Genomic DNA, 17542 nt, shown 5'->3' with positions numbered 1-17542 from the left:
AGTGCCGCTTGAAAGTTTGTGAACCCTTTTTTAAAACCCTTTTTTTTCTATATTTCCGCATAAATCAAAATTTCGCACAAGTCCTGAAAGTAGACAAAGAGAACCCAATCAAACAAGTGAGACAAAAGTATGTTCTTTGTCATTTATTTATTCCAGAAAATGATACAATATTACATATCTGTGAGTGGCAAAAGTATGTGAATCTCTAGGATTGGCAGTTAATTTGAAGGTGAAATTAGAGTCCATCTGTTTTTCAGAGTTGTTTTCAATCAGTGAAATTACTATCAGGTGTCAGTGCGTGCCCTGTTTTATTTAAAGAACAGGGATCTATCAAAGTCTGATCATGACTGTGGAAGTGTATCATGGCACAAACAATTGAGATCTCTGAGGACCTCAGAAAAAGAGTTGGCGTTGCTCATCAGGCTAGAAAAGGTTTCAAAGCCATCTCTAAAGAGTCTGGACTCCACCAATCCATAGTCAGACAGATTGTGTACAAATTAAGGAAATTCAAGACCACTGTTACCCTCCCCAGGAGTGGTCTGCCAACAAAAAACACTCTAAAAGCAAGATGTGTAAAAGTCCACTAGGTTTCAAAGGACCGCAGGCTAACTTCTAAGCAACTAAAGGCCTTTCTCACATTGGCTAATGTTAATGTTTATGAGACCATCATAAGGAGAACAATGAACAACCACGGTGTCCATGGCAGAGTCGCAAGGAGAAAGCCACTGCTCTCCAAAAAGAACATTGCTGCCCATCTGCAGTTTGCTAAAGATCATGTTGACAGGCCAGAGGAATACTGGAGAAATGTTTTGTGGATGGATGAGAGTGAGACCAAAATAGAACATTTTGGTTTAAATGAGCAGCGTTATGTTTGGAGAAAGAAAACTCTGCATTCCAGCATAACCTTATCCCATCTGTGAAGCATGGTGGTGGTAGTATCATGGTTTGGGCCTGTTTTGCTGCATCTGGTCCAGGATGGCTTGCCATCATTGATTGAACAATGAATTCTGAATTATAGCAGCAAATTCTGAAGGAAAATGTCAGGACATCTGTCCGAGAACTGAATCTCAAGAGAAAGTGGGTCATGCAGCAAGACAATGACCCCAAGCACAGCAAATTCTGAAGGAAAATGTCAGGACATCTGTCCGAGAACTGAATCTCAAGAGAAAGTGGGTCATGCAGCAAGACAACGACCCCAAGCACACAAGTCGTTCTACCAAATAATTAAAGAAGAACAATGTTAATGTTTTGGAATGGCCAAGTCAAATTCCCGACCTTAATCCAATTGAAATTTTGTGGAAGGACCTGAAGCAAGCAGTTCATAGAAGGAAACCCACCAACATCACAGACAAAGTATATATTTTTGTCTCCTTTGTTTGATTGGATTCTCTTTGTCTACTTTCAGGATTTGTGTGAAAATGTAATTATGTTTTGGGTCATATTTATGCAGAAATATAGAAAATTCTAAAGGCTTCACAAACTTTCAAGCAGCACTGTATATATACAATATATATAGGTTAAACCACAAGTAAATTGTACATTTATACTTCAGTTGCTTATATATATATACAGTATATATATATAAATAACAAAAAGAGATGCATATCTGAAAAATATGCATTTTGTTGTTGTTGTGTGCTGCTGTTTTCACTTGTTAAATGAATGGTTTTAAAATAATGTTACAAAAGTTTGGTAACTCTGATATTAGTCATAATGATTGGTATTCATATCAGATAAGGTAAGTGGAAACAGTGGAAGCTATTATAACTCACAAAAAAACATGAACTTAGACAGTGTACATTGAATATGTGATGAAGGCAATGCAATCAAAAGATGCTTTATTATGGCACAGTCGCTTTCCCTTTTTACAACTCTTTTTGAGGTTAATTTGTTGGGGCTTCAATATACTATGACACCTTTCACTACAGTAGCCTGAGCTTTTTTCCCCCCTTTATTTATGAACAAGACAAACACACAAACGAATGCTGAAAATATAAATAAAAAATAATGACCAAATGACAGCTCTAAAACATAAATAATTATTACAGGCTTACCAAAGTGATTCAGGGTAAGGCAGCCAAAAAAAAAAAACAAGGTTTGGAAAATGGATTTATGTTTTACCAACTATTATCTTGTTATGTTGTTAATTTCAAACATAAAAGTTTCTTAGTGTAGCTTTAATTTAACTTACCATCTTCTATGACGCAAGCATTACATTAAATTTAAATTCTACAAGGCTAATTATGAAATCTAGCATACACACACATAGCATCATACATAGGCTGTATACCAAATATTACTAAGAAAAGTAGGCCTAGTTATAATTAGCCAATAAGAAAATGTGACTGTATGTTAAATGGACATATCTGACACTTTGAATTTTTAAATAAATATTTTTTTTTTTGTATAGGTGTGGCCCATAATGACTAATTGATCTGTATCTTGTAAGCGCAATGTCCAGATTTCATAAAACTTTTTACGGTATTTATGTCAATGTCTGATCTTAGGGGGCGCTAAAGAAACCTAAAACTTTTGAACTACATTATGTGCTGACATTTAACTTCAATACAATACAGCTGTATTGACACGACAGCATCTGATCAGCAGCATCTTTTCTTTTTTCTTTTACCAATTTTGGTAATATTTTCTACTGTTCCATACTACCTGGAACTCTGTAAACAGTTATATTGTAAAATACTATATATTAATCAATTAAATGATATTTTAGTGATATGCAACACTGGATACAAATGTAACACAAAAGGAAAGGGAAGCAGTAAGAATGAACACTCACTATTTGTCTGTAGGTGTCGGTTTCGTCGACGCTGCTGACGCTGACGGGCCGAACGTTCTGTAAGTACACCGGTTGCACGACGCGCGGCGCCTGACTCAGGTAAACGTATGACTCCGCGGGCCGCTGCTGCACAGGCACCAGGTAACGTGCGCCGCCATACACCATGTTCCCCTCCACTTGGCTGTTAATGTACTGGACCGGCTGCAGCTGAGCTCCCGCGAGGTTAACCGTTCGGTAAGTCGTCGACCCTTCGCTTATCCCGACAGGAGTGGATGTCAAGACAGTCTGTGTGCTCGGTTCCGCGACGGTCACTGTCTTAAGTGTCGTTACGCTTTGTGAGTATGGTAGAGTCATTTCTGCGGTTGTGTAAGTCCAGAAAATTAAAGAAGAAATACCATTGATTAAAAATGTGCTGGGTGAAGTTAGCGAAGCCCTCCTGCGCGCCGCTGCCCGACTCCTGAAGTCTCTCCAGTGAAGTTGTATAAATGAGAAGAGGCGTGTTTTCCTAATCACTCCTCCCTCAGCTCAAATATCCAAGTATCTGAAACGAAACCAAAGGGAGGAGGGCGAAGTGATAGCTGTCGTTTTTCACCTGTGTAACGTTACTGTGGCTGTATTAAAACCTAATGAGTTATCTTACCTTTCTGGTCAACGTTGGCAACCACACATTTGCAGCCAGGGGATATTCATTTCAGATCATTGTTGGCGCTCCCATTCTATCCCCTAATACAGGGGTACTCAAGTTCAGAGGCCAAGCGGGCGCATTTAAAAGTGCACATCACCGAGCGCTAAACATATGTAATCTGTTTAATTCATACTGGACTCCAGAGGGCGCTCTCCCGCGGTAACTCCACATACACATGACCTCCAGGAAATTCCTAATATGGGCAAAGGCATACATCTATGGAAGATAAACGCTTGAACCAGGGAAGTTGCCCGGGTTGGGAGAGATAAGAGGCTTAACCCTTGTAAAAAAAATAAAAAAAAACACTCTGCCATAATTTTTTAAAAATACATTTCTTTCATACTAAGTAACATTTGATTCCATTAATATATTTATTGACATATCACTTACCGATATAAAATTATAATTTAACTTCATTTGAATTATTTCGTTATTCCACAATGCACATTTCTTAATATTATGCCTAAAATGTTTTTGTAAGATTATACACTATACCATTCAAAAGTTAAACATTTATGGGGGACTGTATGGGCCAGTTGGGCTGAATTTAAACACCAGTCCAGCCCTGATGATTCTCCTCTTCCAGGGCCAGAAAAAAGACCTAATAATAAAACTATTTAAACTAAACTCCTTAAGGGAGCTGTATATGCTCAAAAGTTGATAAAAAAAAAAAAAAAAACGAATTATTCCTGTTGTAGAAAACGTTGTGGCACCAAGATAGGCTACTATGAAGGGGGCCCTTGGGTTTGCTATAGCTCCAGGGCCCTATGTGTTCTTAATCCGGGCTTGACCACATCTTTGATGCTTTATCTGAAATGAAATAATTTATTTGTTTACATTACAGGTGGATAAATGGCCAAATAGAGCTGCACGCTGGATAAACTGGAGAATCATGATTGTATTTTTCAAATAGATACCACTATTCTACCACCATGATTCTGAAAAGAAAAAACAACAAAAAAAAACAAAAACAAAACAGACAACTAAACAAAATAACATGTAATTTACTAGAGTTTCTATAAAAAAAATCACTGCAGTCTATTTATAAAACACAATATTCAACGAATTGTTAAAAAAATAAGTTAAACAAATGATTCAATGATCGCTCATAAAGACTTCACTTGTTTCTCTACCACCATGATTCTTAAAAGAAAAAACAACAAACAAAAAAACAAAACAAAACAGACAACTAAACAAAATAACATGTAATTTACTAGAGTTTCTATAAAAAAATCACTGCAGTCTATTTATAAAACACAATATTCAACGAATTGTTAAAAAAATAAGTTAAACAAATGATTCAATGATCGCTCATAAAGACTTCACTTGTTTCATTCCTGAATGAATCAACGTTTTTGAACAAATCTCATTGTAAGTCACTTGTCTCCACCTGCTGGCGTTACATTGTAATTGATACAATCTTTATTTAAAGCGTCGTCACTTTCAAAAAGGTAATTTATTCTATTTTGATCGCTACTGTAGACAGCTGTGTTTATATCCGGACTATAAACTTTTATTCCAGTACTTCTGTGATTATTTGAACGTTTGTACAATATATGACAATATATGTTCCCTTCCGAGGAAACTTCAAACTGCGTCCTCTAGGGGTCGCTTTGGGGAACGCCTTCAGCGTGACCGGTGTCTGAAGACTGAGTCCTCCCAATCCTCCTGCCCCGCATATGATGAGCTGCTTGAGGTTATGGATCGCGCCACGGCAAAGCTTGACTTGCCGTGGAAGCGGGCCAAGAAAGTGACACCTTGAGGCCGCCTCAACGAGCGTTTTCTTTCTAGCTATAACCCTCCAGCTCAGGTGAGCCTTCCATTTCTTCCCGTTCTCCATGTGGAGATAGAGAAGGCTTGGAAAAATCCATTCTCGTCTCGCATCCATAGATTCCAGCATACTAGTTATGCCAACATTGAGGGGATGCGTGAGAATGGTTATGAGAAGATGCACCCAGTTGAAGAGACGCTGGCCTGTTATCTCTCTATGGGGGAGACATCTTTTCTTAAGGCTTCCTCCCTGCCGCCCAAACCCCTTCAGGATACATCTCGTTTGAATGGCAGGGCATACGTGGCAGCAGGCTTATCAGGCTGATCTGCTGAAAGACCTGGATAAAGGTCAGGGTCTATCCCCTGATGAGGTGGCTGAGTTGTGTCGCACCACAGATCTTGCTCTCCGTGCCACTAAGTAGGCCGCCACTGCCATTGGCAGATCCATGGCAGCCATGGTGGTTACGAAGAGACATCTGTGGGTGAATCTAGCGGATATCGGGTCGAAAGAGAAGGGCTTTCTTCTTGATGCGCCAGTTTCCCCTTCTGAGCTTTTTGGCACTTCCGTCAAGATGGTGGTCGAGAAGTTTAAGGAGGCCAAGATGCGCTCAGCTGCCTTTAAATCCTTAATTCCACGAAGGTCCAGATCTGAGCCCGAACAACAAAGGGGTCCTGGCCCGTCTCGATAAAAGGATCAAAGGCGGGCTCAGAAGACTAGTGTCGGGACTCGCGTCCCTCCCCCGCCTGCGGGTAGGGCTCAAAAGGGGCGTGGGACTAGGGGTGTCAGGCAAGAGTTGAGGGAGGTGATCCAGACTAGGCGTTCTCAATGCTCTAGTCTGGACCAGAGTAAGACCTGAGCCATCTACTCACCTCCCTCTGAGAGTATTACATCTGCTCTCATCTTCCTCCCCTTAATTCCCCTTAACCCTTTAACGCGTACGATCACACCGGTGTGATCAGTCTTGGCTGGTCCCTGAAGCGTACGATCGCACCGGTGTAATTAGAACTTTCAGTGCGTCACGTCATCAACTGCTGAATTTAAATCCGCTTTCGCGCTTTGGCTGGCGCGGAGCCAGATTGAACGCGCTGAGCGCTTGTCATATTATCACAAAAGGCGCCATGATTTCCGCAATGAATGAATGGCGGATGGTGCGGTGCACTTTTTTGTTTACTACAAACATACTAAAGCGCTGATGACGCTCGCGGTGTTTTCAGCTTCTGCCGTCTCACCATATGATGATATGAACACGAATATCATCTCCAGCTGCTCTGAGAGTCACTTCATTAGCATTTACCGTTTCATTTGAGAAATCTACCGTCATATCACATACACAGCAGCTGGAAGTTCTTCACGGCAACCCGTCAAAATAAATGTTTAGTTTAACGTTCTACTGTCAGAATATATTACTATTTAGCAGTCTTAAGAATCAGTGCTACTACTGCTAATAAATATTAATAAATCTTTATTTTTAAAGGAATAATCACATCTGTTTTCTTTTTAATTTTAACAGTAAACCTCTGTTGTGCAGCACTTTGTTTGCCAAAAAATAAAAGGGTTTAATTTTCATTTGATTAGGATAAATTAAATTAATGTTTTATGCCTTCGTCTGATTACCAGAAAAATTAAGAACATTTTATAGCTGCACCAGTGGACCGTTTCTTATTGGGCCCTGCCTGGTTACCCCTTCTAATCTAGCGCCTCCTTCTGGTTGAGCCGAGAAGTGCTCCCTCACTGTGAGGGTTAGCTATGAGTCGCTCCCAATATGTGCTGTAAGGGCGTGCCTCAGCTTGAGAGCCGAGAGCGCTGCTCCCGAAAAAATTCATTTGCAACGAAACTGAGTGTTAGGCCCGTTTCTTTTGCCTCCTTGGTAAGTTGCCTCTATTTTGGGACCCTGTTGTTCCCTGTAGAAATGTGTGATCCCCTTCTAGCAGGATCCCATTTCTGATGTCCCATTTTCGATCTATTTGCTCCCCAGACATGGCTGTGTTCCCCTCACTGCGGGAGGGTCCCCTTGAGCTCGCTGGTCCTGGGCAGACTGGGTGAGTCCTCCTCTCAACTTGAGAGTTAGGTCTTCTGACCCTGGGCTATTGATCGCTTTGGTCGAGCTTGGGGTTCTCTCTCTCCTCGCTAGGGGTTGAACCCGCCGCTCTTGAGCTCCGTGGCAGTAACATCAGTTAGTTGGGCCGCTTGCTGCCTCCCTGATAAGCTGCCTCTATTTGGGTCAAGCCAGGCAGTGCTCCCCTCACCCCGGAGGGTTGTCTTTGAGCCTGCCACTCCCAATTGAACATCTGTGGACTTCCTCTGCTTGTTGAACTCCATTGAGTAGCAGCCTCAGGTTGTTAGGCCTCTCTCTGCCTCCCTGTTGAGTCGCCGTCCTTGTGGGTCGAGCTTAGCAGTGCCCTTGGGGGTTTCATATGAGCACGCCCCTCTCGATCTGAGCGTCTGAGTCCCCCTTCTATTTTTGAAGTTGGGCCTCCGCTCTTTTGAGCAATCATATAGCAATAGCAATCATGCCAGGCGGCTGGGCCATCTCCTGCCTCCCTGGCGGGTTGCTTGTTAAGTGAGCTCGCTGTGCTCCCCTCACTATGAAGGACCTCTTGCAAGTGTGCCACTCCCTTCTGGGCATCTGTGAGCAGATGCTTCGGAGTCTGTTCTGTGAGCGTGCCACAGTTACGTAGGGCTCCTAGGCTGGTTTAATACAGCTTCGGTTACCCCTTAAGCAACAGTGTTTCTAAATCCATGCTATGGTAAGTGCACACGCTGAGCTTCTGTGCACTTTCTAAATCCACATTGTGGTAAGTGTGCACGCTAAGCATTTTGCACACTTTCTAAAATCCTGTATGGTAAGGGTTACGCGCTGTCAGCCTCGTTCCCTTTCTCTGAGTTGGTTTAGGCCCCGGTTCTCGCCTTGGGCTCCACTCAACTTATGTATCTCTGTTGATACATTTCTGAGCAGGGTGTTTCTACCAAAGATCTGTCGAGTCAGTTCTTTGAGCAGGTTTATTCAGAACTGGTGTTAGCCCCCCTGGGTGGCAGGCCAGGGACTGGTTTGGTTTTTAGACACCTGCCGTATCCCCTTAAAGGAATCTCTTTCTTCTGATTCCAAGCCTTGTGCTCTGCCCTAGGCTTGGGCTTCCTAGCCAAGCCCTTAACAGGTAAGATCTTTTAGGGTATGCAGCTCAGGCCCTTGGCCAAAGGGATAATGTCACTGACAGCCGTCAAGACGTCCTAGGGGCAACTCCCATGGCTATGGTAGAGTTGGTACTTAGTGCTCGCTGTGGTTCTGGCATGCACTCCCCTCAGCATGGCGGTGTGGGCATACCGTTCCCCATAGCAACCCCTAGAGGACAGAGTTCGAAGTTCCCTCGGAAGGGAACGTTTCAGGTTACGCATGTAACTATGGTTCCCTGAGAAAGGAACGAGACACTGCATCCTCTAGTTCCCTTGCCATGCTTCGGACGTAAGCTTCAGACGAAGAAGCGGATGATGTGTTCTCCTGGTGCCCTTTTATACTGTGGCCGCACCGGGTGATGACGTCACAGGCTGTCACCGGCCAATGTTATTGTCGTGTTTAGATGTATGCTTCAGACACCGGTCACACTGAAGGCGTTCCCCATAGTGACCCCTAGAGGACGCAGTGTCTCGTTCTCTTCTCAGGGAACCATGGTTACATATGTAACCTGAGACGTTTTATCTGTGTTCTTCAAGCCATCTTGTATTTTCATAATAATAAAGTATATTTATAATCCACCACTAATCAGCGTAGCCTTTATTACTGTATAGAATATATTTTCTGCCTCGTTCTGTGACAAAAAGCACACATCAGATCACAAAATGAAGTTATTTAAAACACTCGACTGATGTTGTGGAGTAAAATCATGTTGTTAAATGCCCTCTTTTGTTGGACAAAACTTCTCTTTAAGTTGTTTGGGGCGTGTTGCTGTTTAATTGCATGTTAGTGACAGCGCTTGCAGAGATTGAGCAGCTTTTACTACTGCGATTGTATACATATAATTAAAAAAAATCTAACTGCCTAATATTTTGAGAGCAAATTGTAATAAAAATACATTAATCTTCAGCATGACGCAGGTCACAAAATTAATGCAGACTGTTGAGACCTGTTGAGTGCCCCGGCTCTATAGCTACTAATTCTCACAGAACTTTCTGCAAGTCAGTAACTTAGACTGAATTATTAAATTATATCTGGATGGTAATTTACTCACAAATTCAGTTGTTTCTCAAATCATTTTTCTCAAATCAAATCAAATCAGTTTCTCAACTTGCTTATCTGCATTAGCAAATTATGCCAAAAGTCCAGTAACTAGCTTGTGCTTGGATGGATTCAAACTTATCAGGGGTAAAAGATGTGCGACCCCTCCCCCATTTTCTATACCATAACAAAAACAAAACAAAACCAATAAATAAGTAAACAAACAAACAAACTCTGAAGGCTGTTCGACCCGAGGCAGTACCCATTTTAACCACAGTAAAAAAAAAATTTTCAAAAAACACATGTAATATTGTTCACTTTCTAGTTAAGCACTTCTGGGGGCATGTATGGTATTTTTTTGTTATTTATTTGTCTCAAATTTATTCATATTTTTCACTTTAAAGAAGATATGCATTTTCCCCCCTTAATTTTTATTCATGAAGATAATTCATGGAAAATATGCCAAGCTTATACGTGGAAGATTTCTGCCACTTAAAACAAACATTTTACATATCAAAATGACATAATTTTACCACTATAACTATGGCTGCATAGGATTACTCATTGGCTCATCAGCCATTCCCACTCCCTAATATAGTTCTTTTCACTTGTTTTGCTTTTATATTTATATTTAGACATCTAAAAAATCACTGTTGTCGCAAAAATCACTATTGTAACATTTCAAAGTCCAGCACTGTTTTGTACTGAAGTGTGAAGTAGCAAGAGTTTTTAAAAACTTAAAACTCATTGCATCTACATTAATTACACAAATGATCTATTTTGAATTTGAAACAGCGAAATGTAAATATTTTGCATCCCTATTAACAATCTCCTTTGTTTCTTTCGAATGTAAATCGAACATTCATTCACAAACATACCACAACTTAAAAAAAATTTTTTTTTGATAGATTAAGCTTACCAATCTGTTTTTCACTTGGATTTGCTGTCCTTATTTTATTGCAATATTTTTCAAATGTCCCTGTTTTTTTTTTTGTTTTGTTTTTTTTTGCACCCATGACTGTGTGTGACAGTAATGTTTAAGGGAGAGCAGTTGTGCTCACTTGCTAATAATTTTTGAACTAATTTCAATTTCTAAACAAAAGTTAAATAGATTAAGCTTACCAATCTGTTTTTCACTTGGATTTGCTGTCCTTATTTTATTGCAATATTTTTCAAATGTCCGTTTTTTTTTTTGTTTGTTTGTTTTTGCACCCATGACTGTGTGTGACAGTAATGTTTAAGGGAGAGCAGTTGTGCTCACTTGCTAATAATTTTTGAACTAATTTCAATTTCTAAACAAAAGTTAAATACAAATGTTTCCTTTCATTATTAACTTTTTTTTAACATATAAGATTTGATTATTTCTAAATGAAGTCTAAATTAATCTTAATGAAGATTTTCACAGAATGATTTGGGGAAAATGGGGCCCTATGCACTGCATGTAGTGCATAGAGGTTGCGCCCCTGTGTGTGCCTATCATAAATTAATATAGGAATACCACATCAAATGTCCAAATATCCATGGTAATACCATGGTGTCAAGTCCCACAAATCACGGTACTACACTGTAGTACTTTTTGCCACATGGTATTTTTTAATATTAACTCTCCTAATATTCCTGTTCTAGAGATTATACACCGGTTATACACATTTAACCAGATTATACACTGGTTAAATGTGATTTAAACTCGCCATGTCATAAGTCTGATCTGATTAGATATGGGGGCTGTATTCACAAAATAGCTTAAGGTTAAAAGTAGCTTCTAACTTGCCAATTTAGGATAAACTCTTAAAAATAATGTCAGTCCTAATTTTAGGCCTTTAACATTTTTGCTGTGAAAAGTTAGGGGTAGTCAAGAGGTCCCCTAAGTCACTTATATAGCTACATGATACCTTGTTTTACAATATTTCTATGATTAAATCAGACAGAGACATGTCCCCTATATCAGTCAATCACTGCGGGCATATTAAGCTTGTTGATATCATCCATGGGTCCAGGTCAACCCCACCCTTTCTCTTGGCTTAAGATTTCTCCCCATTCCTCAGCAGCTTTGTGAGCAGGTTTTAAGAGGAAACTTACCTAAGAACTTCTGCTATTTATGAGAACTCTTAGGGGGCAAGATAAAATGTTTTGTGAATACAGGAGCAGGCTAAACACTTATCATGGAAGTGCATTGTTTCTTCTATTGCCTGATTGCAGATTGATGCTATATTATTAATATGAATCACTTTTTTAATCCAATGCCTGTAACCTCTAACTGCATTAACAACTCATGCAGAAACTCAATCTTAGTTTATTATAGCACTTCTTAGTAGCACCTCAGCTACTAAACCTGTTATGCAATCAAAAAAAAATACAAGAATCGTATGATGTTTTTGTTGAAAAGGTCATACCATTGTTTACTCCTACGCCTCAATGGGACTAAATGGGACCAATGACAAGCAATTTTCAGTGAACATTGTATTTATTGTCAGGGTGCACAGTTACATTAAACAAAGCAAAATAAATCAAACCATCCACAAAAGAAAAAAGGCATTCTCGATACAATTCATTGTCTATCCAAGCAACAGATCATAATAAATTATGTTTGTGTTCACCAAAGACACGTAACCAAAAGATTGGATCACAAAGAAATTGGCAATTTCAAGCAATTATATAATGTATCAATGGTTTTTCTCCATGTTGGAAAAAAAAAAAAAAAAGCTGTGCTGGGGATTAAAGTTACTACATGATATAATATTTACCATTCAATACTTGATTACCAAATTAGTGTGTATATACCCCCTTTTTATTCTGCACATTTTCATTATCCCTTATTTATCAAATGAATCTAGGTAATACATTCTATAATTTCCCTCATTGTACAACATTGTCAGAAAATTCATCCTGATTTCCATTACACATCCAAACGAACAAATTTAAAAGTACCTCTACACAAAATAACCTTTATATATATATATATATATATATAAAAAACTGTATAAATGAAAAAAAAATTTTTTAATTTTGCAAAGAAAAAAATACCTGGGAGCATAACAGCAAAAAGGTTCTCAACCTTATGATTCGTGAGTTACTAACAGTAAACTTAAGAACACTGGCACATGGGTTAATGTGGTTCTTGGTCTTTGCACATAATGAAATAAGCATTTTCCAAAGTTATTTAGAGAGGAATACATCATGCACCATGCTGTAGTCACCAATCTAGCAAAAGCCAAAGTTCAGAAAAAAATTGGAAGCAGGTGTAACATGAAAACCCCTGAAACCCACGCATTACATACATTAAACCTTTTAATCTTGTCCCCTTAAAGTCATATGAAGAACAGCTTGTCCATATAGCTTAAGCAAGAATGTTTGCTTAGAAGTTTACAGTACAGTTGGATTTGCATTTTAAAGATTATGAACAATATAGACAGTAAATTATAGCAGAAGTTCAACACTTCTTGTTTGGCTAGCATACCGAGAGGCATAAAACAACCAGGCAAAGGCATAAATATAAAAGCAGGAAGTGGTAAGGCTTGAAATATGATGACATACAATAATAAATATGTAACAGTACTTTCCCAATAATAACAATAATAATGTGTCACTTTTAAAAACCAGCAACATCAGTGCAGTTCTGGTTTAGTACATGTACACTTTGGCAAAGAGGCAAGCACTCAAAAATGCTACTGACACCCATTTCCACAAAATCTGGTTTAAACTTAACAAACAAACAACTATATATGCTAATATTTTATTCTATCGTACAGTAGCAGTATTTACACTTTCACAGCTACCAAAATATGACATTTTACATGTGCTTCTCAGAACGCAAGCACACACACGCTACATACACACATGCAAATGTACATGGCAAAAAAAAAAAAAGGAAAATAAAAGCTTGTGCAATGTCACAAGTGCTTAGAATTCTGTACATGTTCGAGCATAAACTTCTCACCCATTTCCATGGAGCTTTTCAGGGGTCCTTGACATAGTATGGGATAAAAGCAGCTTTTTGCGCACAACAGAATTTCTGTGCAATGCTGAATTAAATGCGACCACTTGCGCGAGAACAGACTTAAGCTACACTGAAATTTGCTTGTGTTTTATGAATGCCCATTGAGCTAAAAGATACAGGATATGAGGCCACAGCACCCCTTACTAGTTCCTTTGGTATTAATTTGGGCTGTCTAGAAGTTTGCAACATGGGCAATCATATCTGCAGTCTACAGATGAAGCAAAATACATTCTTATCACTGAAGCTGTGTTTACATGTGAGCATTTTAAATTACAAGGACAATATCTAATTTGGAGTGCGTGGACCTCAAATATTCCTGCTTATATTCACCAACTGCATTCAGTTCTACACTAAACTATTGCTTTACACCCCCCACATGGCGGATGTGTTTTTAGTAACTTTAAGCACTATGCTATAATGCCAAACTCTCAAGCCAGTGTGGAGAAACTATTTACCCTTTACCTCAAATATTCACCAGTGCGGCTTCTCAAGCATATATTATGAAAACACCACTGGGCCTGTGAACATGGCGCTGTCGGACGAGATAGCTGCCAGAAGTGAAAAATAAACCATTCAGGTGCAAAAACAAGTGTGTTTAAATAGATCAAGTATGTATAATGCAAATGAGAACAAAATAAATGTTCTTACATAAAAATACTTCTAGGTGTGTGATGGAGAAGGGATGGAAAATGCTGAAGGACAGAAGCCCTAGTCCTTTGGTATTAATTTGGGCTGTCTAGAAGTTTGCAACATGGGCAATCATATCTGCAGTCTACAGATGAAGCAAAATACATTCTTATCACTGAAGCTGTGTTTACATGTGAGCATTTTAAATTACAAGGACAATATCTAATTTGGAGTGCGTGGACCTCAAATATTCCTGCTTATATTCACCAACTGCATTCAGTTCTACACTAAACTATTGCTTTACACCCCCCACATGGCGGATGTGTTTTTAGTAACTTTAAGCACTATGCTATAATGCCAAACTCTCAAGCCAGTGTGGAGAAACTATTTACCCTTTACCTCAAATATTCACCAGTGCGGCTTCTCAAGCATATATTATGAAAACACCACTGGGCCTGTGAACATGGCGCTGTCGGACGAGATAGCTGCCAGAAGTGAAAAATAAACCATTCAGGTGCAAAAACAAGTGTGTTTAAATAGATCAAGTATGTATAATGCAAATGAGAACAAAATAAATGTTCTTACATAAAAATACTTCTAGGCGTGTGATGGAGAAGGGATGGAAAATGCTGAAGGACAGAAGCCCTAGACACACACACACACACACACACACACACACAAACACAGTTCAGTCAAGTCACAAACTCTACAATGGAAGCTTCTTCAGCTGCTCAAAGGTGATGAAGAACTGAAACTTAAGTCAAGGATCACAAGAAATTCATAAACTCTGTATACAGTCAACTCATTCATCCAAAAGATGCACAAGTAAACCCACACACAAATATTATGCTTATTCTTTTAATGAATAGTTAAAAACAAACACGGTTCAAAAAGATAACCATTTGAATCAGTCTGGCGAATCCTTTAGCGAATAGATCAGATCGATTGAGTCATGATCAGATTCACTTACTGAACTGCACTGCAAGTTTTCATTATTTTCACTGATCACCATATCCAAAGTTTTGCGCGAGTATCATTACTGACTGACTGTCTGCATGACTTCAATAAACGCACACATCTGAAGTATAGTTTGTTGGTAATGAATGAATATTCTTATATACAGTGTCCTCGCAATGCATTTGGACACTTTCAAACACTTAAAGGGGAATTCACTGCTGGCAAGATATGCTTTTTTTATAGCCAACTAACCAACTGTGAACACTGGATAACTTTCCTGAGGTAAATGCAACGTTAAGTGACATACTGATCACAAGCGGTTTTATTTGATGCCTTTCTTTTGATTGAAACGCTGAATAATTACACGAGACATCAAACATTTCGGTAATTTGTCCTGTATCATTCAACATACCTTCTGACGTTCATTCATGTTTATTTTGTGGTATGACTTCATAGGGTCAAATAGAGCCTGCTTTAATGTCACTATTTTTAACTGTTGACGCAGTATTATCGGGTGACAGCCCTAAAGTCAACACAAGAGATTTTCTTTACACACAGTGTGAGTTGCAGTCGGACTCGTTTTTCTGCCCTCTTTTGACTGACAGGAAATAATCGGCCCCCGATCATCGACTGTTTTTAAACCATCGGCCAATAGTGAAGGAAAAATACCTTTTATCAGCCGATAACTCTGTTCTCCACTTACATCAAAATCCACCAAAATATTTGTACAGGTTTTGCTTGTAAACAGTACTTGATCTGTGCATATTTCTCTCCTGATTCAGACAAGACTCTGGACTATGGACGCATTTCAATGGTTTGAAGTTAAAAACATCTTAATGAATTTGTTTTTTACTTTTCATTTCACAAGATGTTAACTGATGGACTGGAATCGTGTGGATTACTTGTGGAATAAGGTGATGTTTTTATCAGCTCTCAGTTGTTATCAGACTCTCGTTCAGACGACACTCATTCACTGCAAAGGATCCATTGGTGAGCAAGTGATGTAATGCTAAAAATCAGAGAAATTTAGCATTACATATCTTGGCGAGTAAATTTTCATTTTTGGGTGAACCATTCTTTTAATGCAAACATACTTACACAGTGCATTCTTTGTGGCCTAACTGTCCAAACACTTTTTGGGGCCACTATATATATATATATATATATATATATATATATATATGTGTGTGTGTATAAAAACAGCCAACAATCAGAGGCAATTACTGTATGTGCTGTCGATTAAAAGGGGAAAGAAAACTAACTTGTGTAGTAAAGAAAACGTCTCAAAGCTTAGGTGAAAACGCCAGCTAACTTGATGTTGTAATATGCTGACCTCTAGTGGTTGGACTATGCAAACACTACAAAACCAAGGATCAAAATATGAATATTAAGTCAAAACAATATATTTTATTGCTAAAGGATACAATTATGTTCCAGGGCCCCAGACGCAGCCAGTTGGGCCAGAAGCCTTTGTAGAGAGCAAAAAATCCTTCGTTTTTCCAGGTCTGCATGAGTCCATCCAGGGTGCCCTTGTACATAGGGTTACCTGCGAGCACACGCTGATTCATCATACGTGTCCTCACCACATCCACTGGGTTGGAGGCCAAAGCACCTGCCAGACCACACGTGAAACTGGAACTAAATAAACAGAAGAAACAATATGGATCACGTTCCTCATTAAAGTCCAAGTTTGTGCCTCATAAATAAATTACATTTTGAATTGACACAGCAAGTACTGGTAGAGATACTCACATGAAATGAGTGAACACTGTGTCTCCCATGAGGCCTGAACGAATCAAATGCTTCTTGGTGATGTCATAAACTGGCAGCTCTACACCCACCACGATGGCCGCCCTCTGTGCAGTAGGAATTACACCCTGAAAACAATCAAAACATCACAGTTCAAACAACTGATGGCCACACATTTTAAAATCTCGCCACCGATGTGAAAGATGAGACAATGAAAGCACTCACCCTCCACAGGCCTCGCGTGCCTTCTGTCTGGTAAATGTTGATGAAATTAGACATCATGCTTCCCTGTAACAGGCTGCCTTGAGCCTGCATGCGAATCTGAAAAAGCAGAGGGAAATAATAGGATAAAACATAAGTTAAAAAAACTCGGTGTTGTAAAATCTAAAAGTGAGGCTAAAGATAAGGCCAAAAACATTTTTAATACAAGTACGCACACAGAGCCACGAGTATGCATACTTAAAGGCACAATATGTAAGATTTTTTTATTAAAATATCCAAAAACCAATAGAGCAGTGTTATATATTTTGCTGACTTGTGTACTTACATTATCCCAAATGTTTCGAAGAATGTTTAAATCCAGAGAAATAAGCAATTTTAACTAGTGATACGGAGCGTGTCTATAGTGTCATTGTGTCGCCTGCCAATGCCGTCATAACCCCTCGATTTCCGGTTTTGTTTTGTAGAAAACATGGAAACACCAAAGACGCTTTAATATATTATGCGTTTTATTAGACAGGTGACGACCGCAC

General features: G+C 39.1%; 2 protein-coding genes across 6 annotated transcripts in view; both read right to left on the bottom strand.

Annotated features, from left to right (window-relative positions):
• The window catches only part of LOC107732310 (protein POF1B-like), a 23638-nt gene extending 18288 nt beyond the window's left edge, over positions 1–5350 (bottom strand). The window contains exons 1-2 of the mRNA XM_016543595.1: positions 5278–5350; positions 2795–3309 (exon numbers count right to left, since the gene is read on the bottom strand). Of these exons, the coding sequence (XP_016399081.1) occupies positions 2795–3309; positions 5278–5350 (588 nt within the window). The remainder of the gene's footprint in view (positions 1–2794; positions 3310–5277) is intronic.
• Positions 5351–12425: 7075 nt separating this feature from the next.
• Positions 12426–17542, bottom strand: part of LOC107732332 (kidney mitochondrial carrier protein 1-like) — a 14890-nt gene continuing 9773 nt past the window's right edge. For 3 of the 5 annotated variants that reach the window (XM_016543622.1, XM_016543623.1, XM_016543624.1), the window contains exons 6-9: positions 17016–17111; positions 16794–16918; positions 16466–16679; positions 14176–14832 (exon numbers count right to left, since the gene is read on the bottom strand). In XM_016543622.1, the coding sequence (XP_016399108.1) occupies positions 14791–14832; positions 16466–16679; positions 16794–16918; positions 17016–17111 (477 nt within the window). In that variant the 3' untranslated portion in view covers positions 14176–14790. The other 2 variants (XM_016543625.1, XM_016543626.1) reach the window with 2 other exon arrangements.

The sequence above is a fragment of the Sinocyclocheilus rhinocerous genome, unplaced genomic scaffold (assembly GCF_001515625.1).
Source record: "Sinocyclocheilus rhinocerous isolate Xijiao unplaced genomic scaffold, SAMN03320098_v1.1 scaffold249, whole genome shotgun sequence".
Taxonomy (NCBI): Eukaryota; Metazoa; Chordata; class Actinopteri; order Cypriniformes; family Cyprinidae; genus Sinocyclocheilus; species Sinocyclocheilus rhinocerous.
The sequence above is the reverse complement of the archived record's forward strand: the minus strand, read 5'-3'. Positions and strand labels throughout refer to the sequence as shown.